A 27,766-nucleotide genomic window follows, 5' to 3' on the forward strand; every position below is an offset into this window, starting at 1 on the left:
CCAGTTGTCGGAGTGTAAGGGCTGTCCCGTCCGTGTACGTTGGCGTACACTCATTTGTACGCCACTCCCCTTCTACGTTGTTTATGCCCGTACGTATGCGGCTGAGTTGTGGGTGGACTTAACCCCAACGGCCGCGTACGGCTAGCGTACGTTAATAGTGAACGTACGCACGTTTGGCCGCTCCGATCAGAATAACCTCCTATGTCTGATAGTATGTCAGCCTCATAGATTATCTTCATCTTATAAAGAGAAAAAGAGCAATAGATCACCAGGCTCCGTCACTGGAGACAGAAACTCAATACAGCGCATGCAGCTGCGGTACACTGTGCCAGGACTGAGCGCTCTGTTAATGATTTACCATCTCATTCACTCAATCGGCTGAATTAATTAGGCAATTTTACCACCCAAAAAATGTATTAGGTCCAGCCTTCTGCAATGGAATAAGAATAACCTTTATTGTCCAGGTAAAATGCAACAGCCAGGTAGGTAACGAGTAAAAGGTGGGGGAACACGTACAGTCATACAGATAGCTACACCATATGGACCGCAGTGTAAATTACATTCAGTGGATTAGTACGTCTAGTCATTGAAATGTAAAGTGTTCAGCAGGTGGACTGCTTGAGGAGAGACATTTTAGAGGTGTTTGACCTGGCGGGAATGGCCCTGTAACGTTTGCCTGATGGCAGCAGGTTAAATTGGCCAGGATGTTGCTGGTCCTTTCCTATCTTCGTTGCCTGCTTTTAGCTCTGGACAAGTATAAGTCCTGAACAGGGGGACGTTCTGCCCCGTTGATCGTTTCTGCAGTCGTGTCCACCTTTTTTAGCCTGCATCTGTCTCTCTCATGGGCGTAGCCGTACCAGACAAGTATCAAAGAGCACAGTACAGACTCCACAATCGCGTAGTAGAAGAGGAACAGAAGCTTCTGTGGGATGTCGAAATCCCTAAGTTGCCTAAGGAAGTTTTCCCAAAGTTGGCATCAGCGTTAAACCCCATTTAAGGACCCGGGCGATTGTGGTCCCCAGGAACTTGAAAGAGTCCACTAGTGACACTCCACTGTCACCAGCCGGCTTCTTCCTAAAGTCCACTACCATCTTGACAGTTTTGTGTGGGTTGAGCTCTAGGTTGTTACAGTGGCACCACTGGGCCAGCTTGTCCACCTTCTGTCTGTTAGCAGATTTATCCCCATCCTTGGTGAGGTCGATGACGGTGGTGTTGAGTTTTATGATCGTAACTGTGTGCGCCTCTGAGGTACAGAGAGAAAAGTAATGTTGAATGGACACAGCCCAGAGGAGCCCCTGTACTGATGAACCGCACTTGTGAGGTGAATTCCCCCACTTTCAATAGATAGATACGTGGGAAAAGCAGTAGGTATCAGGGTGGACGGTCATGGTAGAAGGTTATCCTAAAACCACCCCATACAAAATACTAATTTAACACCTTCCACTGATTTAAAACCCCCATTGACCAAGTCATTCTGCTCAGTTACAGTGATCATATAATAAGCGAAGGGGGGAAGCTCAGCATTTTGTATTTAGTACCCAGAGCCTGTTCTTTATACAGTCCTGTAAAATTTATCCTATCCCCTATTGTACACCTGCCAACATAATTTATTTTACCATGGAGTGTTTTTATTCCTTACGTCCCCACTGTATAATCTGGGCTGATTTAAGTCATTTGATTGTGCTTAGAGGAAAACAAATATTAATTATTCAATAAGTCCAACTTAATCCATGTGGGAAATTACTAGTGAGGAACAGAGAAGCTGAGCTCGGTGCCCTAGGTTAGATGGAGGATGTTGGCAGGTATGTATCTATTCGTGGCATTGTTATATGTTACATTTCCAAGAGATGTAGCCAATCTTGTAAAGAGGACAGGTAGGAAAGTTACCCATAGCAACCAGTTTTTTATGACTTTATAGAATGCACTTTGTGATAGAATAGAATAGAGAGGTTGCTAGGGGCAACTTTCCCCGTTGTTCTCTTTAGAACGTTTGGTACATCCCCTCCTTTGGGATGCTACTGTCTGCATTCTGCAGGGAATGACAAATCCTTCCCTTAATCAGTGATCTATCAGTTAATTATGTTCTACCGTCCATTAACCACCTCTGTGCCAAATTGGACTCAGCTCACTAACTCCTACTGACGGCTACAGTATTTGTCTTTTATGTATAGATCACATTACGTGTGTGTGTGTGTGTTTGTCCCCTGAAAGGAACCCCATTGAGGCGAGGAGCTATCTACATATAGGTATTGCATATGAAGATTGTATAATAGTAAGAAAGAACGGCCAATATTCACTGCAGCTCTGCAATGCACCAAAACCATACTTAGCGACTTTGAAAGTCAGGGAAGCGGTGTGCTATTGGTAAAGGGTGTGGCCTATCCAAAACCAGTGGCGGATCCACCACGTGGCGACAGGGGCGGTTGCCCCGGGGCCCCCACACTCCAGTCTGTGGTGGGTGGTGGTTGGGTGGTAAGCAGCAGGATCTGGGCAGCGCGGCACGGACAGGGGGTTGCTGTGGTGGCTGGACAGTCAGCGGCAGGGTCCGTGTGGCAGATGGGAACTAGTTCCCATCCCTGTAGGGACCCCACCACTGCCCATCTACCGCAGGGATCCCCTGCCCGCCCCATGCTTCCCTTGTTGCCCTGTGGTGGCACTGCCACTGTCCAAAACAGGCGTGACTTTGCAGGGATGGCGCTCCCACAAGCCACACCTCCCAATGACATCATTTTTGGGGTATGGCCAGTGCTTTGTGAGCTGCTGGCTATGCCCCCAGCCCTTCCAACTCAATGAATTAACTCTGTGTCCATGCGCACAGCATCTATTCCCTGCTGTTCTACTGAGCAGAGGGTGAAGGGAAACTCCCAACTCTGCCCCACCATGGGACACTGCCGGCCCCAGGTGGGGCACAGGACCATCCCTCAAAAAATGGGACGGTCCCACGAAAATCAGGACATTTGGGAGGTATGCCAAAACAAACTCGCAACTGCAGGCAGTCAACCCTATTGGTCAGTGACGCTTCTAGAGAGGAGGCACATGCGCCGTCTTTTGCTGTGAGCAACCGATGCGCAACGGGTCCCAGTGGCTCTCCCCTCCCTCTCTTACCCGGCTTCTGCGCTGCACCCGGAAGAGGATTTACAGTGCAGGGAGGAGGAGGTCACAGGTCAGGGCAGCACAGCCCATAGGCTCTATGGGGCATCGCCAGAGTCCCCCGTCGTGGTAACCCGTCTTTAAGAGCATCCCACAATGTGGTAAAAAACCATAAAACAGGGTTTTTACCGCATTTTTAGATGAGAGAATCCCACCCTCTGTCTGGGCCCTCTCCCGCTGGCAGTGATGTACACTCCGGGCACTAGCTGTCCCAGAGGTTACTGCAGGTGCGCAGTTCTGTCTTATTCTCTTCAGATGATAAATCTTCTTATATTAGTGTGTCATAACTATGGGGTCTATGTACTAAACCTTAGATTTGAGTGTCTTAATACATAGACCTCAACTACCCCGATACCCGGCGGAGAGACCACCGCTGATCTATGCGGATAGTGCTGATACCCTGCACGGACTGTCTTTACAAACACCCTTATATTCATGATTAGGTTAGCGGCATGATAGCCGACATCTAACCTTGACCAATGCCGGCAGACTCCGCAGACAGACACTGATTATTCATATACCCACTTGTTTAAGCACAATTTGAAATGAATACCTAAACGTATCTACAGCACCACGCTTATCTCAGGATATTCTGTCCAATGGGCATTAAATGGTGTAACATGTTCTCCGATATTTATCAAGGAGAAGTCGCACAGGTTCTTTCCGCACCCATATACGACATCATAACCTGGGGGACAATATATGAAAAGAACAGTCGCACACATGTGTATATACCGTGTTTCCCCGATAATAAGACACTGTCTTATTTTTTTTTTTTAACAAAAAACACTATAGGGCTTATTCTCGGGGTAGGGCTTATTTTAATAGCATTGACCCATCATGCCCCCATTGGTGCTTTTGTCCCCATCATGCCCCCATTGCTAAGTTTATACAGTACCCATTATGCTCCCATTGATGCTTTTATACCCATCATGTCCCCATTGCTGCTTTTATCCCCATAATGCCCCCATTGCTGCCTTTATCCCCATCATGCCACCATTGCTGACTTTACCTGTACATGCCCCTCACCTTTCCCCGTTTGTCAAGCTTTCCGCCACTGCTGCTGCTGGCACTCCGCTCCTGACAGTCCGCTCCCGCCAGTCTGTATAGCACAGCGTGGAAGGCATGTTGACATCATGCGCTATGCGCAACGCATCCCTGGGACCGGGAGGCTTCAGCGGTACCGTGCTACCATACCGCTGCGGCATCCATCATGCAGGGTAGGTGAGGGGGATAGCGGGGGTCTAGCTGGGGGGCATTGTACCAATATTTTAGTGCATGGACCCGGAAAAATGGGTATTTCGATAGGGCTTATTTTCGGGGTAGGGCTTATTTTGGACAGATGTCCAGAACTCAGAGTAGGGCTTATTTTCAGGGTAGGGCTTATTATCGGGGAAACACGGTAAACTTTTTTGGTTACATTTTTACTCTTAAAGATTTATGTGTAAACTTTATTGGTTACATCCTTCCTTGAGATAACACTCGGGCAGCTTACTATCCCTTGTGATTGTGAGAGAACCAAAGGGAATTTTAGTCTTACAACATTTGGGACTAAATCTGATATTGGTCGACACGTATGTTGACTGCTCTGTAAAAATAAAAATAAAACTTTGTGGTGCACACCCGACACGCTATAGCGGGTCACTATCATAAATACAGTTGACATATGCCATGTTTCCATCATGGTAATTAATTGAGCAGCCACCCCTTGGGGACCTCTCAAATGATTTAAAGGACCAACAAAACCTTACAACACATGTAACCAATTGACACTGGTCGAAACTGCTGCAGACTTGCCCAATCAGCAAATATAAGCTGAAAGTGGTGCATAAGACAACTATATGATATCTTAAATTGAATAAGTGGACTTTGTGTCATTATACTACACTGCAAGGACATCGGTGCCCTGTGTAACACACGGTCCTATATACCTTCACACTGGGGAATCAAGCCGAGAGTTATTAACAGTACATACAGTATTAGAACCTCATTATTATTGGCAATTGAAACCTGTAAACAGTCTAATTGAGATAGTCGACTATTGTACGAACACGGTGAGCCACCGTTTTTTAAACACACTATTTATGTTGTTTTGTCTGTGTTTTTTTATATTTCGCTATGTTTAAATATGTAAATAAAAGTTAATTTTTATTCGTATGAGTCAATCCAGGTGCACCATGCTGTGACATACTTTTCTTTCCTCTTTTCCCATGCAAAATGGATTCTAGTGGTGAGTCTGTTCTTAGGAAGACCAGTTAGGAAACTATTGCAATAATCAATGCGTGATATAATGAGTGCATGGATTAGAGATTTTGCAGTGTCTTGTGTAAGATACGGTCAAATTTGGATATGTTTTTTTAGATGCATGTAACATGGTTTAGAGACAGATTCGGTACTTATATGTTAGTTGGGCGAACACTAAGCTATTTGCTTAGTTTTATGCGTTACTATAGTGGGCGCCCAACTAACATATAAGTACCACAGATTCAATGTGAGGAATAAAGGACAGTTCAGAGTCAAGGATGACCACAAGGCAACAAGCTTGTGGAGTAGGGTAGATTGTCGAGTTGTCAACAGTTATGGAGATATGAGGTTGGTAACTACTCCTGGCTGGTGGGAATATAATTAATTATGTTTTCAAAATGTTGAGTTTGAGATTTCGAGATGACATCCAAGATGAAAGTCATTAAGAGACACGGAACAATATGGTGACAATTCTGGTGAGGATAGGTAGATTTGAGCATCATCAGTGTACAGATGATACTGAAATCCAAAAAAGTTGATTATTTTGCCTATAAAGGAGGTACAGATTGAAAAAAACCGATGACCCAAAACTGAGCCTTGTGGAACTCCAACTGATAGAGGTAGCGAAGAGGAGGGAGAGTCATAGAAGCGTACACTGAAAGAGCGATTAGATGTTGAACTTAATGTTGAATAGCAATTTTGGCTTCTACCGGATAGCTGGATTCTGGATAATGTGTTCTGTCCTTGTATAAATGAATTAATGTTAAATAGACCGATCATGAAATGAAAGGCCGTAGTTTTGCGCTAATTTCCATGAAGCAACAAGCTTACTGGTAACCGATCTGTGGCTAAGGGTGAGTGTCCTTGTATGCTTCCAGTTTACCCCGTCTAAAAGGTTACACGCGTTGATAATTTCCATGACTTAAACACTAAATCTAGGAAATCTTACAAAGGCGAGAAAATGTTGTCTCAAATTAACAGCAAATCATACATATAGATTAGATAGCAGATGTTACTAGAATATACACTCATTTTATAAACATGATTTAATTTAAAAGTTTTGTATTTTGCACTGAATAATTCTAGCTTCACCTGCACAAGAAAAAAACCTATCTTATTTCGATGAATATTCCGAAATGTAGTAGTAGGAAGTATAATGTGATTTTACGTGTTTGTAAAGTTTGTAAATAACTACTTTGTCCTTATAAAGACCTTTTGCCAACAGTGAAATATCTTTTTTTTTCTTTAATTTGGACAACAAAGAAGTTAATTAAATTGTCCCTCAAAAATCTAAAGTTTGTTATTTTGATGTTGCAAATAATTGTTGATTGTATTTTGGATTCTGTGATCTCAAGGCCAAAAGAAAGATGAGACGGGAAGATAATTAATCCATGAAATCTATCATTGCTTTATATAAATAATTAAAAATAGTTTTAAAAAGAAAAAAGTTAGGGTGGGAAATGTAACAGCCTCCAATTCTGAAAAAGGAACGTTCCAGAAAGTCGGATCTGTTTTGTCATAAATGGCCGCAGATTGTCGAATTCATGGCTGTTTTTTTTACAATCCTCGTCCGTTTTCACTGATCCACAGACTTTCTGACACTCAATGGTCGGAACATTGAATTCCAACTGTCTAATTACTGTTGGATCAGACGACAACGGCCCGGGATTCCGACAGTCGGAATAACATATTCAATACGCCAGGAGCCTGGCAAGTTTGTTAGTTAATCTACCAGGGCCGGTGTAAGGCTTCTCGGTACCCTAGGTAAAACGTCAACCAATGCCCCCCCCCCAACACCACACTGCCACCAATAACAACTTTCCAGCCAATCAATGAAAGTGTGAAGGTGATGTTGTAGACGTTCCACAGCCGCCACTTGCATTAAGTAGAACAAAGATGCCATCCCAATAATCATCCTTACTTTTTTGATAGGCAGACATGGCAGTGCCCCCCAGATCCCGACGCCTTGGGAAGCTGCCTAATCAGGCACTGTATCCTACAGTACAACTCTCTGGGTATTAAATAGAACTCCCATCTTATTTACTAAGATGGGCATTCTATTGAATATGGGATGTTTCCCTTAGCAACCAATCAGAATCTACTATTTATTTAGCACCTTCTAGAAGATAATAGATAGAATCTGATTGGTTGCCCATAGCAACATTCCATCTTCAATAGAACTCCCATCTTAGGAAATGAACCCCTAAATCGGATAAGTTTGGGCCCAAACTCAATGGCCAGTTTCCACAATTTTCAAAAATTTTCTCAGCCACCAAGAAACCGAAACCTATAAAATTCCAGTATGGATGGGTTTTTTTTTTTGTAAGTTAAATAACTTTTTCATTTATACAATAGCTGAAAGTACTTAAAATGGGACAAAAAGTTTTGTCTTTTATGCATTTTGCAGGTGTCAGGCTAATGTGTCTTTCAAAAGTCACAAATTGTGAATACTGACAGAAATTAAAAATAAAATTCTATTAAAACCTGTGTAATAATAAAACTGTGAATAGCTACTTAGAATTTTATCATCGGCACAAAGGTAAATAGAAACTATTTATATTGCATCCAGGGCACAGTGAAAATGGATTTTCTAAACACTGAGTAAAAGGTGTAAGAAACTGATCAGCAATCTGCGGCTCAATGTGAGTCAGGAGCATTTGCCACAATTCAATTTTCTCAGAATAATATAGCAGAAAAGGACATTGGTGCTTTTAAATTAGCAAGTGAGATTGATCGCGCTTAATGCATTGAAAACAATTTAAAGAGGAGAAATACTATATTGTTAGCGATATACAAGAGAGTTTTTGATAAAGGTGAAACATTGAACCCGTGTGTGCCACCATCTTTTCTGTATATATATATATATATATATATATATATATATATATATACAGGGCCGGATTTGCCACTAGGCCCGTGAGGCACGGGCCTAGGGGCGGCACAAACTAAGGGCGGCAGGCAGCCAGGACCCTCACCCGGTACATGTCACTAGCTCCGGGTCTCTATGGGTAGCAGCATCGGATGACCGAGCGGCAGCACTGACATCACCCCTTGCACAGCTGCCTGTAGAGACCCGGAGCTAGTGATCTGTGCCGGGCGAGGCTCCTGCTCACACAGGTGTCCAGCGGTACCTGTGCTGTAGCCGCTGCTAGTGCTTCCTCCTCAATGCTGCCCGAGCCGGCGTGCACTCTCCCTCCTGCCCATCCATGGACCCGACGCGGAGGTGTCGGTGTGGCCGGCCGCCAGCTACAGGAGCCTCTGGTGGGAGGGTGACGGAGACGCGCTGCAGGCGGAAATGGAGGAGTTCCGGTGGCTTGGAGAGGCAGCTGGAACTGAAGACGTTCTGGCAGGGCTGCTCTCCTCCGTCGCTGACCTGAAGGGCGAGGACCGGCGGCTGCAGCAGCAGGTGAAGAGGCTGACCGGCCAAGTGGAGGCGCTGAGCCGGGCAGTGGGACTGAGTGCTGCGGATGGGCTGAGCGGGTACTGGGGGGGGGGGGGGGAGAACTAAAGTGTGGTGCCTAGGGGCGGCCTGACCCCCAAATCCGGTCCTGTATATATATATATATATATATATATATATATATATATATATATATATACACAGAGCAGCAGTGGGTTCCGGCACTCACTAGAATCTGTAACAGTCCCTGTTGCCCTCCGTAATTAGGAAACATATAGCTCCCACATAGCAGCACGGTCCGGCGGCACTCAGGAATAATCACTCACAACAGCAGCCTGTGTGTAGTCAACGTTTCAATAAGCTTTACTTATTTTCGTCCTGACGAAAATAAGTAAAGCTTATTGAAACGTTGACTACACACAGGCTGCTGTTGTGAGTTATTATTCCTGAGTGCCGCCGGACCGTGCTGCTATATATATATACATATATATATTTATTTATTTATTTTTGTATATTCTGTTTTTATTGAAATTGTAGTAAACAGTAAAATGACAGCAATTTTGTTATCATATTGCAGAGACAGTCTGAACATACATTAAACATTTTTAATTAAAACCTTTTGTGTTGTCATTTGAAACTATATATATATATATATATATATATATATATATATATATATATATATATATGTATATGTATGTCTGGCAGTCAGCATTCCCCAACATGAAAGTAATGTGGAGGTTCCAGACCAGGTTTTGTTAGCAGTAGCAGAATCCCAGGTATAATCAGCATAAAAAGGCTTCCCATGGCAGAGTCTCCTTGCTCTCCATGGTGGACTATCTACCCAAGTGATAGGATGGAGGTGTGGGTTAGACTAGGGACCATTGGAGCCTGTTAGGAGTCTGCTATGCCTGTATGCTACTGCCTGTGATACCAACCGTATATGAATGTCAAGAAGAAAAAAGAAGGGTGGTAGCAGCGCTAAAAATAAAAATATTAAAAATTGGATGATCTTTACAAAGAATGTTTTTACTGGGATTTAAAACAATAACATCAACATAGACATGAACATATATAATTAAAATGAATATAATATATTGCACAATTAATGTATGCCCAATTCCACACTATAGCAGCAAGAGGAGAGACCGTTCCTATTATGCCCAGATGGGGGAAAGAAGGGATATTGTTACCGCTCCACACACTGATGGAATGTCCTGATATCCACGTGGTCGGCCCAAGGTGGCACAATTAACCGAAGTCCACTGGAATTGGTCTAGGACAGTTGTTAGTTTTCCTCAGGTACCTGGGTGATGAAATCTGGGGTGGTGGACAGTGATGATTAGAACTTAAATGTCCCAAAAGCGATGAAATGCAATACAATTGTTTTCCTGGGCTGGTCCGGACTGCAATCCAATAAAATGATGGTGGAAAGGGGGCTGTTTCACTCACCCTCTCCACCACGGGGAGGGAGGGGGGGGGGGTGTCGATGCGGCCGCTGCTGCCACTTTGCTCCACAGGGGTTTTGGGGGATGAGATGCCACAGCTTGCCGTATCGCTCCATGGGGGGAATTGGGAATTAGAGATCCGGGTGGGCAGGGGGGTCAGTGGTGTGCGGGCGGCGCTATCAAGGAGCGGGGGTATGGCTGACTCACCTGCTCCAGTCCCAGGCTCCCAGCCACTTTCTCCTCCTGGCGCCGACGGAAGCTCTGCTGCTGCTTCTCAACACCGCCCTCCAGTGGCTGGTGCCCTAGGCAAATGCCTAAAGCTGCCTAGTGGTGGTGCCGGCCCTGGTCTAGTACATTTAACCCCTTCACGACATATGACGTATATATACGTCATATGTCGGTTGCGGGGGAATCAAGCCAGCTCACGGAGTGAGCTGGCTTGAAAGAGAGCAGGTAATGGCTGTATATTACAGCCAGGTCCCTGCTCTCACGGCCACGAGCGGCGAGTTCGCCGATCGTGGCCGTTTTAACCCTTTAAGCACCGCGGGCAAAGCGCCCGCAGTGCTTAAATAGCTGATCGGAGGGGGGGCGCCCCCCTCCGGCGCCGATCGGGGCCCCCCGCAGCGAGATCGGAGGGTGCCGATCGGTTGCCATGGTAGCCAGGGGTCTAATGTAGACCCCTGTGCTGGCCGTGTATGCATACCTATTACATCTTGCCTCAGGCAGGATGTAATAGGAAGTGCATAAAATCACTACGTTCAGCCATAGAGCTCTATGGCTGAACCTAGTACAGGCGATCGCGCCCCCTAGTGGTCAAGTACACTAGGGGGCCTTGTAGTAAAAGTAAAAAAAAAAAAAAAATAAAGTTTAAAAATAAAAAAAAAAATAAAAAAATATTAAAAGTTCAAATCACCCCCCTTTCCCCATTTCCAAAATAAAAATAAATAAAAAATAAAAAAATAAACATATTTGGTATCGCCGCGTTCCTAAAAGTCCGATCTATTAAAATATAACATTAGTTATCCCGCACGGTTAAAGGCGTAAACGGAAAATAATCCCCAACGCCAAAACTACGTTTTTTGGTCGCATCGCGTACCCAAAAAAAAATAACTAAAAGAGATCAGAAAGTCGCCCATATCCCATAATGGTATTAATTAAAAAGTACACTTCAGCCCGCAAAAAATGAGCCCTCACCCAGGTCCGTAGGTGGAAAAATAAAAAAGTTATAAGCCGCAGAACATGGCGACGCAACGCAAATTAGAAAAACCGTAAAAGTTGCGATTATTTTTTTTAGTGGTAAAACATAACGAAAACTATAGAAGTTTGGTATCACCAGAATCGTAACGACCCATAGAATAAAGATAACCCATCATTTTAAACGAACTATGAACTCCAAAAAAACCGTAACCAGCGCAAAATTGTGCAATGGCGTTTTTTTTTTTTTTTACCCCACATTGAATTATTTCCTGATTCCCCAGAATATTATACGGTATAGTAAATGGTACCATTACAAAGTACAACTTGTCCCGCAAAAAAAAAGCCCTCATGTGTCTATATAGCCGGAAAATTAAAAAAGTTACGCTTATTTGAACGCAAGGAGGAAAAAAAAAAAAAATTACCTTAAAAGGCAATGTCGTGAAGGGGTTAAAGAGACAGGGATGATTGCGCCAAAAACGCATTCAAACAGTAATAGCAGCAACTGATTGGCTGGAGTCAATTAGTGTCAGAGGGTTAATATTCACCCCCACAGAAGTAATAATGCGATGAAGGCCAAATAGCAATCAAAACAACTGCTTGAACAGTATAGGTGTGTATAAAACACCATTCATATGTTACACAGTAATCATAACTAGACAATCATTTCCCCATGTATCATGTAGCCCGCAGACAGCGGGTATAGTCCGCATGACAGTGTAAAACGATATCAGCATAATTCTGGGGGGACTGAGTGATGCCAGACAAGAGCAGGGCCGAAGGGTGAGCATATCGCACTACCATATCGGTATGTGGTTTGCTTGCGGGGAAGTCAGTTGCTCAATCCCCGTTGCCATATGGGCCAAGTGATTAGTCTCACGTTTAGGGTGCTTCTAGCAAGTGTAGCGGACTTAAGGTGCCCATACACGTTACAATTATTGTATACACAGGGCCGGCTCTACCATTAGGCATTAGCTGCCTAGGGCACCAGGATCTGGGGGGGGCGCCACCAAGTCTGCCTATCAAAATATCAAGGATGTCTATGAGGATCCGTGTTGTACTTAACGCAGATGGCTGCTGTGGAACTTCTAAGACCTCTCCTCCGTTCTTTCCCTTGAGGCATACTTCCCTACTTTGCTGCCCCCTCCTCCTTGTAATCTGTTGTGGGTAGCAAAGGGAGGCCTCCAAGGAAAGTGGGGAATTGCCCACCTTCCCAGGGGTAGGCTGGGGGGACCACCTGATTTTTGGGAGCCTGCCTGCCGTTCCAGAATTTTAGGCAAGTATGCCTTAAAGGGTTTGAAAGTGGATATTGGTGACAGTATGGGTAGGTGGGTGGGATCGGTGAGTGGTGGGACAGTAGGTTGAAGTTTTGCCTATGGTGTTGAGAAGCCTTACACCGGTTCTGTGTATACAATATTGTATACAATATCGCATCTCATCGCATCTCGGTTTTGCGATGAGATGAGATCTAGTACAAAAAGTATGTGCGGCACATACTTTTTGTACTAGATCTAATCTCACCTCATTGCAAAACAGAGATGTGATATTGTATACAATATTGTATACAATAATTGTAACGTGAATGGGCACCTTTACCGTGAGAATGGGGAGAGGCAATGTACGGGTATAGCAAATGTGGACAATGTAACGTTGTAACAGTAAGCACAAAACTTTGCTCTTGTCCCTGTGTAGGCGCCTCCAAGGGGCAGCCTTCATCTTCTGGATCCCCTCAATGACGAAAATGGAATTTCAGTGTACCACGCCCCCAAACCATGAGGCTACGCCGTTAACCCACAAGGCCACGCACTCTTTTTTATGGCACTGCTAGGTGCCCACACAGGTGCCATGGTAGGGGTGCCATTTGCTGGGGTGGAGGGGGGTGGTAGGACAACAGGCTCCTCTACTTGACAGGCCAGTTGCTGTTTTATTCTATTTTTACTTACAACTGGCAGGATGGAGGGTGATAAGTGACGTCTGGGCAGCCACCAATAATGCTGTGCCTAGGGGCAACCTGGCACTTAAATCCGATTCTGCACATTTCACTTAATTGTTTTATTTATTGAAAACAAATATGGGGAAGTTAAGAAGATTTAAACTCACCATCGTACCTGTTCCTCATTAGCTTCATGCAGGGAAATGATCAGACTACCACGGGGTCCAATTTCTTGTTTCGGAGAGATTTAATATACCAGTGGGAGAGTTTTACATTAAGCACGGCCTGCCCCACAATACTAACATGCTATCCTGCTAGTTAGCACCAGCGGGGCCTCTTTCATAGACAACAGCCTCATGTAATATTATCCAAATAGTTCCATCATCTCCTGACATTTTCGGAAATACATTTCGTTGCACTGGGCGCACCCCTCTGTATCACTAATCTGCCGTAGAGCTATAAGAAATAAAGTCACTGAAATGTAAATTTTTCTTCATTCTATATATTAAACCAATCTTGCAATGGCTGGGACTCTGGGAACGCAGCTTCATAGACGCTTCACACTAATTATATCACTCTCAGCTAGATTCCTTATTTTATAAAAGGTTTAATAACATTGTAGCTATAAAGCATCTGTTGCCTAAAGAGTATGGAAACCTCCACTGGCACTAGCACTGCAACCTCAGGAAGCATTGGAACCCCTGGCAGCACTGTAACCCCAGGCAACACTGTCACTGCAGGCAGCACTGATCCCCAGGCATCACTGCAACTCCAGGCAGCACTGTAACCCCAGGCATCACTGCAACTCCAGGCAGCACTGTAATCGCAAGAAGTTTGACAGCGGTGGGCAGTACCTAGATTAGGGTAGCATCCAAAGGAAGGATATCAGCCATGTTTCACTGACATTAAAAAATGACTTTGTTTCTGACATATAGGACCTTATTCGCCAATGTTTGGCGCATGCACATCTGGTGAACAGACTGGGGGTTTGAGAAGATAGTTGCGCCCATGGAAATGCCCAGCGTGTCATGGGCGTTCCCACGGTATTCGGGCCATGACATCGGTTTTGGGAGGGGGGCAGTTGACATCACCAAATGTCAGCTGCCTGCCCACTTCCTCCCACGGGTGCACGCAAATCTAAGTGACCTGAGAGTCACTTAGATATACGTGCACGTTCCACATAATTCGATGGTCCGGTTCTGGTTGACCTGCAAGGGTGCGGAAAACGAAGCAAATAGCTTAGTGGGCGCCCAACTAACATATAAGTACCATTAATAGCCATCTTCTGCAAGGGAGTAACCTGCAGCAATTTCGGAGCTGCGGTAAGGGGCGGGGCTAAATAACCGGAATTGCTTCACTGAGCTCCGCCCCTCACAGCAAATCCGTAAATCAAGAGTGTTTCCCTGCGCTGTGAAGCCTCCCTCTTGGATCACATGGAGGGATTTAACTCTAACGGGTTGGCGGCTTACCTGAACGTTAGCCGATGTGAACTTTCACTCGTGCAGTCAGGTCTGAATTGGGCCCAATAATCCATTCAGCTGGAAAACACATATGACTAGATAAATAAATGATATTGTAATATTCATTACTTTGTATTTTTGATCCACTATTGCTTGTATTAACAAAAACAAGTTCACATACTATGACTTTGACAATTGAATTAGGAATTATTGTGTCCTGCTCTTCAGGACAGCGGACATTCATGTGCTGCTATTAAGTGTAAGCAACGCATGCTTGTTCAATAAAACGGATTACCCATTTATGTTTATTGGAAATACAATACTATGTTTGTGACAGAGCAAAGCTTCTCTCGTCTTCTCGGCATCGCCGACTCCTGTTTGGTAATGATTATTAAATAATGTCTTTGTCTGGTGACATACTCACACACAGTGGACAAATTGCATTAGGAGAGGTTGAAACACAATTAGGACCATTGAAAGGGTTCGACAAGCAGTTTGCATGGCTACAGCCTGTTTCTACGAGGGTTTTTATTTATATCCAGAGGTAAATTGTTTTTGTCTCAATCCTTTAATGGGAAACTACAACACAGGTTTGCTTTCAACTAAAAACCAAAATCTCCTGAAAGGGTTACAGGCAGTGTTCCCTCTAAGCTGTGCGCGTGTGCGCGCGCACACAACCTGCCGAGCGTGCGCACAGACATTCCAAATGAGCGCACAAAGCAGCAGTGGTCCACTTTTTGCTGTTGTGGACTCAATTAATGTGTTAACTACATTACCTACATTGTGTGTTGTGTTTTGAATGTTTAATATCATTTTAAAGTAAAGTTAACACAAATGCTGAACGTCATTTTCCAGTTATATATAAGTGACGCACAACATTTTTAATTTCCTTCCAAAGTTGCACAACCAAAATCTTTTGCCGCACACAGCCTTCGTAAAATTCGAGGGAACATTGGTTACAGTTGATTTCATTTTTTTGTCCGTGGTAAAACAAGCTTAGTGTCATTTACAGTTTTCAATCAGTCTACTTATAGAGAAATGCCAGGAAATAGATGCTGAAGGTAACAAATACTTGCCAAATTGAATGCTCTAGGTCAACACTGTCGGGGGCATATGTGGCCATGGCTATGGACGCAAAGGGGGAAATAACATTATTGTGGCCCCACCCCCCCCCACTACACAATATTGAGATTATCAGCATTGTGGGGCAGGGGGCGGGGCAATGATGATGCAAGTCACAGGCAGATTGTGGCACCTGTCAATGGACATCCAGGAGGGTTGGGATCATTTGGTCTACAGCATGATGGTCGACAGTCATTAGGTCGACACCATTAGGTCGACATGGGAAAAGGTCGACATTGGTCTAGGTAGACATGGGGGTCGACATGGTTCTAGGTCGAAAGGTCATTAGTTCGACAGGTCGTTAGTTCGACAGGTCGTTAGTTCGACAGGTCATTAGTTCGACAATGTCTATGTCGACAGTCAAAAGGTCGACATGGTGTTTTTCACTGTTTTCACCATCGAAAATTAAGCCTACACATACTTTTCTGATGGATGCTTCCCGACAAATTCAGGGTGGGCGCTGGCATCAAGTAACATCATCCGCCCGCCTCAAACAGGCAGGGACACACCTGCATTTCCTGGGGTCCGCCCAGAGTTTCCATGGGTGCCCTCACCATTTTTGTGTGTATGCCCATGAAACGGTGGGCAAACCCCAGCAACCACCCCCTGCCTGTCACTCAATTTGCGTACCACCACCATCGGAGACGGGTCTGAATTCAAACCTGTACGAACAGGACTGAATGTTGGACCTTTTGTTCCTACAGTATTATAGAAACATAGAATGTGACGGCAGATAAGAACCACTTGGCCCATCTAGTCTGCCCCTTTTTTAAACATGTTACCTCAAACCATATTTGATCCTTATTTCTTTGTAAGGATATCAATATGCCTATCCCAAGCATGTTTACATTGTACTACTGTATGTGCGTCTACCACCTCTGATGGGAGGCTATTCCACTTATCTACTACTCTTTCTGTGAAGTAATTCTTCCTCACATTTCCCCTGAATCTTCCTCCCTCTAGTGTCAGTGCATGTCCTCGTGTTCTGCTGCTCCTCTTCCTGTGAAGAATGTCTCCCACCCAGTGGCGTAACTAGCTTTTGGGCGCCCCCCCACCTTTAAAGGGAGGGCGCCCAACCGCCCACCCACACACCCCGCCGCACCAACCCCCGCCCGCCGCACCAACCCCCGCCGCACAAACCCCCACCCGCACCGCCGCACCAACCCTCGCCCGCCCCGCCGCACAAACCCCTGCCTCGCCGCCCATGCAATCCCCCCAATCCCCCGCAGTCTTACCTACGCTCAGTACGCGCTGGTCCCGGCTCCCTTCTTCTGCTATGAGGACCACCACAAAATGTCCGCCCCCATGCAGCAGACAGTTTCAGAGAACTGTCTGCTACATGGGGGCAGACATTTTGTTGTGGTCCTCACAGCAGAAGAAGGGAGCCGGGACCAGCGCGTACTGAAGAAGACACTGACAGGTAAAGACGGCGGGGCAGCGGGGTGTAACTATAGCACTGCAGCCCCCGGCGCCCGCACATGCACAGCGCCCCCCCCCGCGGTCGAAGGGGCTGCGGTGCTATAGTTACGCCCCTGCTCCCACCTGTACCTTGGTAAAATCCTTGATAGATTTGAAAGTTTCTATCATGTCCCCCTTTCCCTTCTCTGCTCTAAACTATACATATTAAGCTCTTTTAGTCTTTCCTGGTAAGTTTTGTGATGTAGGCCATGCACCATTTTTAGTTGTCCTTCAACCTCTTCGGTCATTTCCAGTCAGTTATGATGACCACCTCAGAGCTCACAATATTGTTCGGTACTTATATGTATATTGTCTAAAGACTGGCTAGCTATAGTACATGATAGGGCAGCAGCAGAAATGCACGGCAGTTATTTTAAAAGCATGGAAAATAGCTATGAGAAGCTGCGGCACAGCAATGGCAGACAGGATGGCAGTTTAATCCCATATGTAACCCCATAGAATGTTTTTGAAAAATGAGGCCCCATGGTTTAAAAAAAAAAAACCTTCAGTAAGTAATGGACGGGTGGCAGCTACTGAATGCCATTGTTCATGAAAAACCTTTCATTCACTTTTCTGCAGTAATCAGATCACATTTCCCATACTTATAAGAAATGCGATTGGCCAAATTTACTGTAAAAAAAAAAAAAAAGTGAAAAAACACAGCAGTGAGTCCTGCATTTATAACACCAGCTTCATATAGTTTTATCGCAGGGCTCACTGCAGATCCCCTACCGCTGCACAGCTATCTCTGCCCGCTGATAGAGAAAGCTGCACAGGGGCCCGGCTAGTGCGATCAGCTATGTGTGTCCGATGGATGTGCGGATTGTGATACAATTGCCCCTAATCACAGTCACAGTAGCTCTTCTTTATCGTTATTAAAAACAGTCACAGTAGCCCTTAATCCCACAGCAGCCCTCGGCCCTTCAATACCGACACAGAGCCTGAGGATGACACTGTATCCCACTGCCCCCCTGACCAGTCACAGTAGCTGTTAATAAACAGTCACAGTAGCCGCACTGCAGCCCCACATCCTCTCCCTACAACGTTCTGGTCTTACAACAGGTCTAGAATGCAAAGGAAAAAACAGGAATATTCAGACAGATTTCTTATATTTATACTTAATATTATCAGATGATAAAACACATAACATGTGCAGCAGCAATTTCTTGGAAAGATGTATCAGCGCTCCAGCTTCAGATTCCTCCTGTATCGGATGATCGGGTTATTGGGGGTGTCAATCATAGCTGTATAATTTATTGTAGGAAAATATCCATCCACCAGGTCAAACTCGTACAAACGCAGCAACGTGGACCAACGCGTTCTCACAGATACAATAATGCTGACCTGAAAACAGATGAAATCTTTGTCAAGACTTTCTAAATACACACATTTATACTCCTTTCACACCACCTCAAAAACCCGGCTTTTTCCCTGGAGTCAGTGGCGCATCTGAGACACAGGACTGGGGAAAGGGGGGAGGGGGTACTCAGAGGCTGGGGGCAGCCCGGCAGCTTACGACGATCGGCGGTCCCGGCACCTGGAGATGATGGGGTGATGGGTACTGACAACTTGGGTCCACACCCTGCCAGATTTTTAAAGGGCAAAATGCGCCCTGACCCTTTAGCAGCACCCCGCTAAAACAGCCTGCCCTCTCTATCGCTGGTGTCGCATGAATAAATGCACGCACGAAACCTATTCACGTTAAAAGGAGAGCGTGGGGAAACTGCAGCACCGCCAAAGGTTCTGGCCACACCCCCATCAGTAACTCAGATAACTGGGCATGTCCAAGTAGTGACGAAGAGGAGGCCAAACCATGCCCAGTAGTGATGAACCACTGCAAGGCCATGCCCCCTTTTAGCGCAGAAGTCACTGCCCTCGCAACCCCTGTGCCCCGCCCACTCAGCATTCTATTGGGAACATTACATTTAAATGTGTCAGATGAGGGCTTCCATGTCTATCATCGGCCAGGGGAATAGCAGGTTACAGTATGTTGTTTACTTACAAAGATATATAAAGAAATAAAACAATAAAGAAAGTGATTTTGGAGCGTGCGATGCCAGAGAGCAGGTTCCTCCCACTATGTCCTGCTTAATGACATGTTCTAAATCATGTGTGTATAATGAGTAGGGAGCGGGTGACAGCAGCGTCATCCACAGGTAAGCACAGAGCCCACAATTAAATGATCAAAATGTCCTTCTAGGCATGACCATCAGAAACCGATGGTTGGCAACCATTAATGTTTCTGATCCGATGGCCATGGTTTTGATATTCAGTTCTGTGTAGGCTGCTTCATTCCGGTGGCAAAAGCCTGAGGTTCTGTGAGTGCTCAGGGTCCAAAACAGGTCTTTTTTGCGCACACTCGTACCTGTACGCACACATACACACACATTATTTCTGTGTATCGATGGTCCAATCCGCTGCGTGGTGAACAGGCGATGGTTACATGCCAATGCAAGGTATGTAACAATCGCAGGTATATGTATATATATCAAATGATCCTGCCCTTCCGATGGCGTCGGGGAACTATCTTATAACCTTCAGATGAGTGTTAGTATCAAGGTCATGCATCCCGGGTAATATGTGGTTAATGAGGGCATTGTCCATGTCTTCAGTACGACTATCACCATATGCCATAAGACAGGGGTGGAGAACCTTTTTTGTGCCAAGGGCCCTTTGTATGGGGAAAAAATCCTTTGGTGGCCGTATGTAAAAGTTTCTCTTACAAACTGTCCTGTTTCAGCCGTCCCACGCTCCGGCGGCTGCCGCTGAATAGGACTGACAGTCTCCGGCTGCTGTTGATTAAGAGGAATCTCGTGAGAACTACCGACCTCTCACGAGAATTCCCCTGTACTTGACTCCCGGCAAAGCCGCCGGGTGGGTGGGCGGGGCACTCAGACCGGCTCCGGAGGCAGGGTCTGGGGTTCTGCACCCCTGCCATAAGAGATGCGCACACTGTAATGCTGGTTGCTAGACAGCCTCTGCTATATTAGGTACAGTATATAGACCTTGATGTCACAGTTAATTCCGTGGCGTCACAAGAGGGGTGCGAACCGCTCCCAGTTGTCACCCTTCTGGGGGATTACACCAAATTGGCAATTCCTCCTCAGTGACAGGAGCTTGGTGTTGCAGTGTGACTTCCCCCACTAAACCACACCCCTTTTAGTGAGGTCACCGGGGAGTCTGCAAGGTCATACCCACTTTTTAACAGCCGATACACCCTTTTTGGCCTCAGAGGGCGCACAAAGGGGGGGGGGCGGATGGCCATACCAGGTGTCAGAGTTCATGCAATCAGTCTAAATAATCTGCCATTTTTTTCCTAGAATGGTAAAGACTCATTATGGTTAATTTTGCACAGATAGTTAATCTTTTGCTGGAAATTTTTTCAGAACTCCCACATTAGGCTATTAGTACATAACATTGAGACATAACATTATTTTGTGAAAAATGCCTTGATAAGTAGGGCACTTGAAAAGTCCCACTCATAGGTCTTTATCCTAGTTTACTCAGAAAGGCACAATCACCCTCTTACGGACAAAACCATGGGCACTGCAGGTGGGGCAGATGTAACATGTACAGAGAGAGTTACATTTGGGTGTTTTATTGTTTCTGTGCAGGGTAAATACTGGCTGCTTTATTTTCACAGAGCAATATAGATATCAGTTTAAATCCGACCCAAATCAAACTCTATCTGCACATGTTACATCAGCCCCACCTGCAGTGCACATGGTTTTGTCCATAAGAGAGTGATTGTGCCTTTCCGAGTGAACTAGAATAAGGGCCATAGTGGAACTACCAATGTCTTCCGCATCTGGCTTTCAATTAAAATGTTGTACTGTGCGGGTTGCCCCTAACATACATGAGAGGGATGATGGGGTTTGTTTGGATGAGTTAAAGAGGTTACTTGCCCCCACCCCCCAGGATCTGTGCCCCCAGCGTCTTTCTGTCCCCAGCATCATGTTTGATCACATGTTCAAGGATGCTGCTTCAGTGGTGTAACAATGGTGCCGCAGACCTCGCACAAGGGAGCCGACAATACCAGGAAGGGCTCATGAGTGGCTCATGCTCAGGGCTGGCACCACCACTAGGCAGCATTAGGCATTTGGGTACTTGTGTATTATCACAGCGCCCATGATATTAAGTCGTATGACATATAATCGCATTGCATCGCATGCCATCGCATGCCATACACCCGATGCACAGCGATGCAATGTGATTTTAAATTGTGCAATGCAATGTGATTTTAAATTGTATAAGCCCCCTATGCGATTTTTAATTGTATAAGCACCCTAATGGGGGCTTACAATGTTAAATGCACCCCCACGCCACCCCCACTATGAACGCCAACCAGAAGCGTGGTGAGCGTAGCGAGCCCGCGAGGGGCGGCGGTACGCGTCCTACGACCTTTTCATACCCCCACTATCCACGTCGGCGTGGAGTTGATCTTATTCAGTGTGGCGAGTGCAGCGAGCCACTGAACCCGAAGCGTGGCGAGCGGACACGAATTACTTTACATGTATTCCGCGTCCCCTCGCCATGCTTCGGGCTCGGTGGCTCGCTGCGCTCGCCACACTATATAAAATCAACTCCACGCCGACGTGGATAGTGGGGGTATGAAAAGGTCGGAGGACGCGTACCGCCGCCCCACGCGGGCTCGCTGCGCTCACCACGCTTTATGTTGGCGTTGATAGTGGAGGTGCCGTTGGGGGTGCTTTTAACATACTAAGCATCTATCACGGTTAATTATCTTATAGGGGGCACTTTCAACATTGAAAAACCCATTAGGGTGCTTATACAACTATAAATCGCATACCATTGTATATGCGATACAATGGCATACAATGCCATACCATGTGATGGTTTACAATTTCAAATCGTATAACATCGCCTGCCATCGCGTAACATCGCATTGCATCACATACCATCGCATGCCTTATGGTCTGCGATGCGATGGGCGCCGTGCTAGTATACAAGTACCGGCATTTGCCTAGGGCGACGGCCACTGGAGGGCGGTACTGTGCAGCAGAAGAAGCAGCAGCGGCAAAGCTCCCTCCGAGGAGAGCAGGAAGAAAGGAGCTGGGAGCAGGTGAGTGACCCCGCCCCCACCCCCCCTGGAGCCCACCCAGAACCGCATCTCCAACCCCTCGCGCCATCTCCGGCCAGATGAACCCCCACCAGCGCAACGCAGCGGCGGCAGCCGCATCACCCACCCCCCCGTGGAGCATGTGAGCGCTGGGGCTCCCCCCCCACCTGGTCATGCTGCATGTGTAAACTGCTCTGCTCCACAGCATTCCCCCTGGCACCCACGTGGGGTACACCAGCTCCCATGACTGCTGCCCACAGGACCACCATGCAGGTGTCACACTTGAGGACTGACTTGACACTGAGGCTGAGGTAAAATGAAAACTTGGTTGTTTAATGAGTTTTGCACATATAGACAGGTAAGTACTTCAGAAGACTGGAAATAAGCAAAACATCACTGAGATGATGAGGACTGGAGCCAGCAATACAGTAACTAGAAATGTTCAATAACACAATATCACAGTGATCTGGATTCTGGAGGTTCACTTTGCAGAAACCGATGTTGAACATCGATGGTGTGTCGGAGACAACAATGGAGCACTGCAGGTAAGTATGTAGCTCGGGATAGTACCAATAACACAGTCACTGAAAGAAAGTACACCGATGATGATAGCTGTTCGATGTTAGGTCACCGATGGTGGCTGTAATCGATGATGACTCTCTGAAGGGTGTCTGGTAATAGAAGATGGTACCGGGTAGTAGAGCTGTAGGTGGATGGGAAGCGCAGTGGTCGTTGACAACGTTGGTGAAACGATGGCAAACCGATGGTGAACCGATGGTGAACCAGATAGACACTGTGGTAACTGCAGGAGCAGAACTGACTGGAATCAGCAGGAGAGAATGCAGCAGAACTGCCAGGAGTCAGGCTGTGCTGGAGATGACAATAGCACTGGTCTGGAGGCTGAATAACACAGGAGCAGATCCTTAGATGCTACTTAGACTGTAGACACCATTGCACTGACAACTCTAGACCATTTCCCCAGCATACTTATAGGAATCAGGGCGGGGCTGATTGGACCCAGCTGGATGATGTCAGAATCAGGCAGACAGGTTTTGGTTTCTGAATGTCATGTGAGAGAAAGCCAGATCACTGCACTGAAGTCTATTAAGGTGTATACCTCAGAGCAAGTCTGGACAGGCATTTAGATGAAAGGTAAATGTTCTTTAGACTCCGGATCGTGACAGCACCCCCCCCTTTACGGGTGGCCCCAGGACACCTATGAGGTTTTCGAGGAAATTTGCGATGAAACTCACGTATCAATCTTGGAGCGTGAACCTCAGAAGCATCAGTCCAGGAACGCTCTTCAGGACCATATCCCTTCCAATCGATGAGATACTGAAGGCGATTGTACCGGAGTCGTGAATCAAGAATTTTTGATACCTCGTACTCAACTCCTCGTTGCGTCTGAACCTTGGGTGTTTTGGGGAGTTTTGAGAGAAAACGATTGAGAACTAATGGTTTTAACAAAGAAATATGAAATGTGTTTGGAATTTTCAAGAATGGAGGAAGTTTCAATCTGTAAGCTGCAGGGTTGATAACTTTTTCTACTGGAAATGGACCAATGAATCGTGGAGCAAACTTCATTGAAGGCACTCTGAGTCTTAGATTGCGGGTAGACAACCACACACGATCACCAGGTTTTAAAGATGGAACAGCTCTTCGTTTTCTATCAGCAAATTTTTTATAATTGCTGGACGTCTTTAGTAAAGAGGACCGGATGGTCTTCCAGATCTTTGAGAAATGCTGGAGTGTCAAATTCACTGCTGGAACAGATGTGGTAGCCAGAGGTTGAAATTCAGGAACTCTTGGATGGAAACCGTAGTTAGCATAGAATGGCGTGGAGGACGAAGAGGTGTGAAACTGATTGTTATGGCAGAATTCTGCCCAGGGCAGTAATTCTACCCAGTCATCTTGAGATGATGAAACGTATAACCGAAGGAAAGTCTCTAGATCTTGATTGACCCTTTCAGTTTGACCATTGGTTTGTGGATGATAGGCAGTACTAAATTTCAATTTCACTTGAAGGGTAGCACAAAGACTGCGCCAGAATCTGGCCACGAACTGAACGCCTCGGTCTGAAATAATTTCTTTTGGAAGGCCGTGCAGCTTGAATATCTCTCGAATAAACAGTTGAGCCAGTTTAGAGGCTGAAGGGAGTCCGATAAGTGGGACAAAATGAGCCATCTTTGTGAAGCGATCAACGATAACCCAAATCGTGTTGTATTTGGAGGATTCTGGTAGGTTAGTGATGAAATCCATGGACAGATGGGTCCATGGAGAGTGAGGGACAGACAATGGAATGAGTTGTCCGGCAGGAGACTGGCGAGATGATTTGTGTTGAGCACATTTAGAGCAGGAAGCAACAAATTCCTGTACGTCTTTTTTAAGGGACGGCCACCAATAAGACCTGGACAAGAACTTACAGGTTTTCTGAACACCAGGATGCCCGGCGAACCTTGAAGCATGAGCCCATTGGAGGAGCTTCTTACGGAGAGCTGGCTTGACAAAAGACTTTACTGGAGGAGGAGAATTAATAGTTACGGCAGAGAAGGCGATGGGATCAATGATAAGATGTTTCTCTGTGGTACTTAATTCTGTGTCTTGCTCCCAAGATCGGGAAAGTGCATCCGCTTTGCGATTGGCAGTCCCAGGACAAAATGACAATTTAAATTTGAAGCGGGAGAAGAATAGGGCCCATCGGGCTTGACGTGGGTTGAGGCATTGAGCGGTTTTGAGGTATAAGAGGTTCTTATGATCGGTGTGAATGCTGATTTCGTGGGCAGCTCCTTCCAGGAGATAACGCCATTCTTCCAGTGCCAATTTAATGGCGAGCAATTCCTGGTCCCCAATGGCATAATTCCGCTCTGCAGGCGAGAATTTGCGAGAGAAGAAACCACAGGGATGTAGATGATTGTCAGGACCTCTTTGTGATAGTACCGCCCCAACTCCCACAGATGAGGCATCGACCTCTAGCGTGAAGGGTAAGGTAACATCTGGCTGTCTTAAAACTGGAGCAGACATAAACTTCTTTTTGAGGAGATGAAAAGCTTTGATAGCTTCTTCCGGCCATTTAGCAGGATTTGCTCCCTTGCGGGTGAGAGCCGTAATTGGTGCTACTAGAGTGGAGAAGTTTCTGATAAATTTTCGATAATAATTTGCGAATCCCAAGAAGCGTTGGACACTTCGGAGGGTAGTTGGGATTGGCCAACCTTGGATTGCCTGGAGTTTGTCGGGATCCATTTCAAGGCCGGACCCAGAGATGATGTATCCTAGAAATGGGATGGACTTCACTTCGAATATACATTTCTCTAATTTGCAGTAGAGATGGTTAGAGCGGAGGCGAGTCAGAACTTCCTTGACCCAGTGACGATGTTCTTCCAGGTTATTGGCGTAGATAAGGATGTCATCCAAATAGACTACTACATGATGGTACAGCAGGTCACGAAATAACTCATTTACGAAGAACTGGAAGACTGCAGGGGCATTGCTGAGACCGAATGGCATCACAAGGTATTCGTAGTGACCATCTCTTGTATTGAATGCCGTCTTCCATTCGTCACCCTCTTTGATACGAATTAGATTATAGGCCCCTCGGAGATCAAGCTTGGTGAAGATTGTGGCACCACTAACCCGATCAAAAAGTTCAGTAATTAAAGGCAATGGATATTTGTTTTTAATAGTGATGTCATTTAAACCCCTATAGTCAATACAGGGCCTTAGCCCTCCATCCTTTTTTTTTACAAAGAAGAATCCAGCTCCGGCCGGAGAGGAGGATGCTCGAATGAACCCTTTAGCCAGATTCTCTTTGATGTATTCAGACATCGCCTGGGTCTCTGGAAGAGATAACGGGTATGTCCGACCCCTGGGAGGTATTTTTCCAGGGATGAGGTCAATAGGACAATCCCAAGGACGATGAGGAGGTAGAACATCAGCGGCAGCTTTGCTGAATACATCTGTGAATTCTCTGTATGCTGGAGGAGGTACATCACACGATTTAATAGAGGATTTCCGAACAGGAACTACTTGTTGTAGACAGGATTTAGAGCAACATGAACCCCAAGCAGAGATCTGAGAAGAATTCCAGTCAATCGTGGGGTTGTGAAGACGGAGCCAGGGTAGACCTAAGATCATGGAGTGAGATGCCTTTGGAATCACTAAGAAACTGATTAGTTCAGAATGAAGAACTCCAACCTTTAACGACAGAGGTTGAGTCCTGTGAGTAATAATTCCTCCGAGAATTTTACTACCGTCCACGGCAGTAACGTAGACTGGATTAGAAAGTTTTTTGATGGGGATTTTCCATCGTTGAACGAATTCTATGGTGAGAAAGTTCCCGGCAGCACCAGAATCCAACAAAGCAGGAATTTTTTTTGCATGCTGGGCAACCTTCAGGAACACTTGGAGGACACAGTCTGTATTGGAGGAAGAGGTAAAGAGTACCCCTAACTGCCCCTCTTCTTGGTGAGCTAGGGCTTGAGGTTTCTCTTTTGGGGATGAATTGAAGCGAGGTTGAGAAGTGGTGGAGGTTTTGAAAGACGAAGTCCTTCCTCTCTCAATAGCCCTTTCCCTTAATCTCAGATCGACTTTATTACACAGGGACACAAGGTCATCTAATTTTGGGGGTAAGTCTCTGGTGACAAGCTCATCTTTTATGCTTTCAGACAATCCGTTCCAAAAGGCTGCATGCTTGGCTTCCTCATTCCATGAAAGTTCGGATGCTAGCGTCTGGAATTGCACCAGGTATTGGCCCACAGTTCTGGACCCCTGCCGAAGCCGGAGGATGTTGAAGGAAGCAGATGATGTACGTCCTGGTTCATCGAATATACGACGAAAGAAAGCCACAAATTCTGTATAGGTTGATAGCAGAGGATCAGATCTCTCCCAGAGGGGTGATACCCAATCCAATGCAGAACCGGAGAAGAGCGAAATGAGATAAGCTACCTTCGTGCGATCTGACGGGAAGTTACTTGGCTGAAGTTCAAAGTGGATTTCACATTGAGTGATGAACCCACGGCAATTTTTTGGAGATCCATCAAATTTTGTGGGAGTAGGTAAATGTAGGCGAGGTGCCGGGATGAATGCAGGAGTCGAAGTTTCTACCTTGATTGCTGGAGGAGCCCCAGTGCCTCGTAGTAAAGTTTGTATATTATCCAAGCTTGTGGACAGATCTTGTAGAACACAGATGACCTGATTCTGTGCAGCCTCTTGATTTTCTATACGGGCTGCCAGGTGTTGAATCGGCCCAGTAATCCGATCCTGTCCTTCCGATGGATTCAT

The 27,766-nt window shown here is 45.9% G+C and overlaps 1 protein-coding gene across 1 annotated transcript; it reads right to left on the reverse strand.

Moving 5' to 3' along the window:
- Positions 1–950: 950 nt before the first annotated feature.
- On the reverse strand, positions 951–27,766 carry PEG10 (paternally expressed 10). Its single transcript, XM_083145246.1, has 2 exons — positions 23,743–27,766; positions 951–1,243 (listed from the first exon to the last, which is right to left on the reverse strand). The coding sequence occupies exons 1-2, from the start codon at positions 27,764–27,766 to the stop codon at positions 951–953; spliced, it is 4,317 nt and encodes a 1,438-aa protein (XP_083001372.1).

This window comes from Crinia signifera, chromosome 5 (genome assembly GCF_055691185.1).
Source record: "Crinia signifera chromosome 5, ASM5569118v1, whole genome shotgun sequence".
In the NCBI taxonomy this organism is placed as follows: Eukaryota; Metazoa; Chordata; class Amphibia; order Anura; family Myobatrachidae; genus Crinia; species Crinia signifera.

Bases quoted from the DNA above. Each gene is read 5' to 3' on its own strand.
- PEG10 (XM_083145246.1), bottom strand. From the start codon at position 27,766: ATGAATCCATCGGAAGGACAGGATCGGATTACTGGGCCGATTCAACAC. The intron at 1,244-23,742 runs GTGAGTTTCATC...TCTGTACCTCAG, and splicing joins TCACGCTCCAAGATTGATAC to AGGCGCACACAGTTACGATC.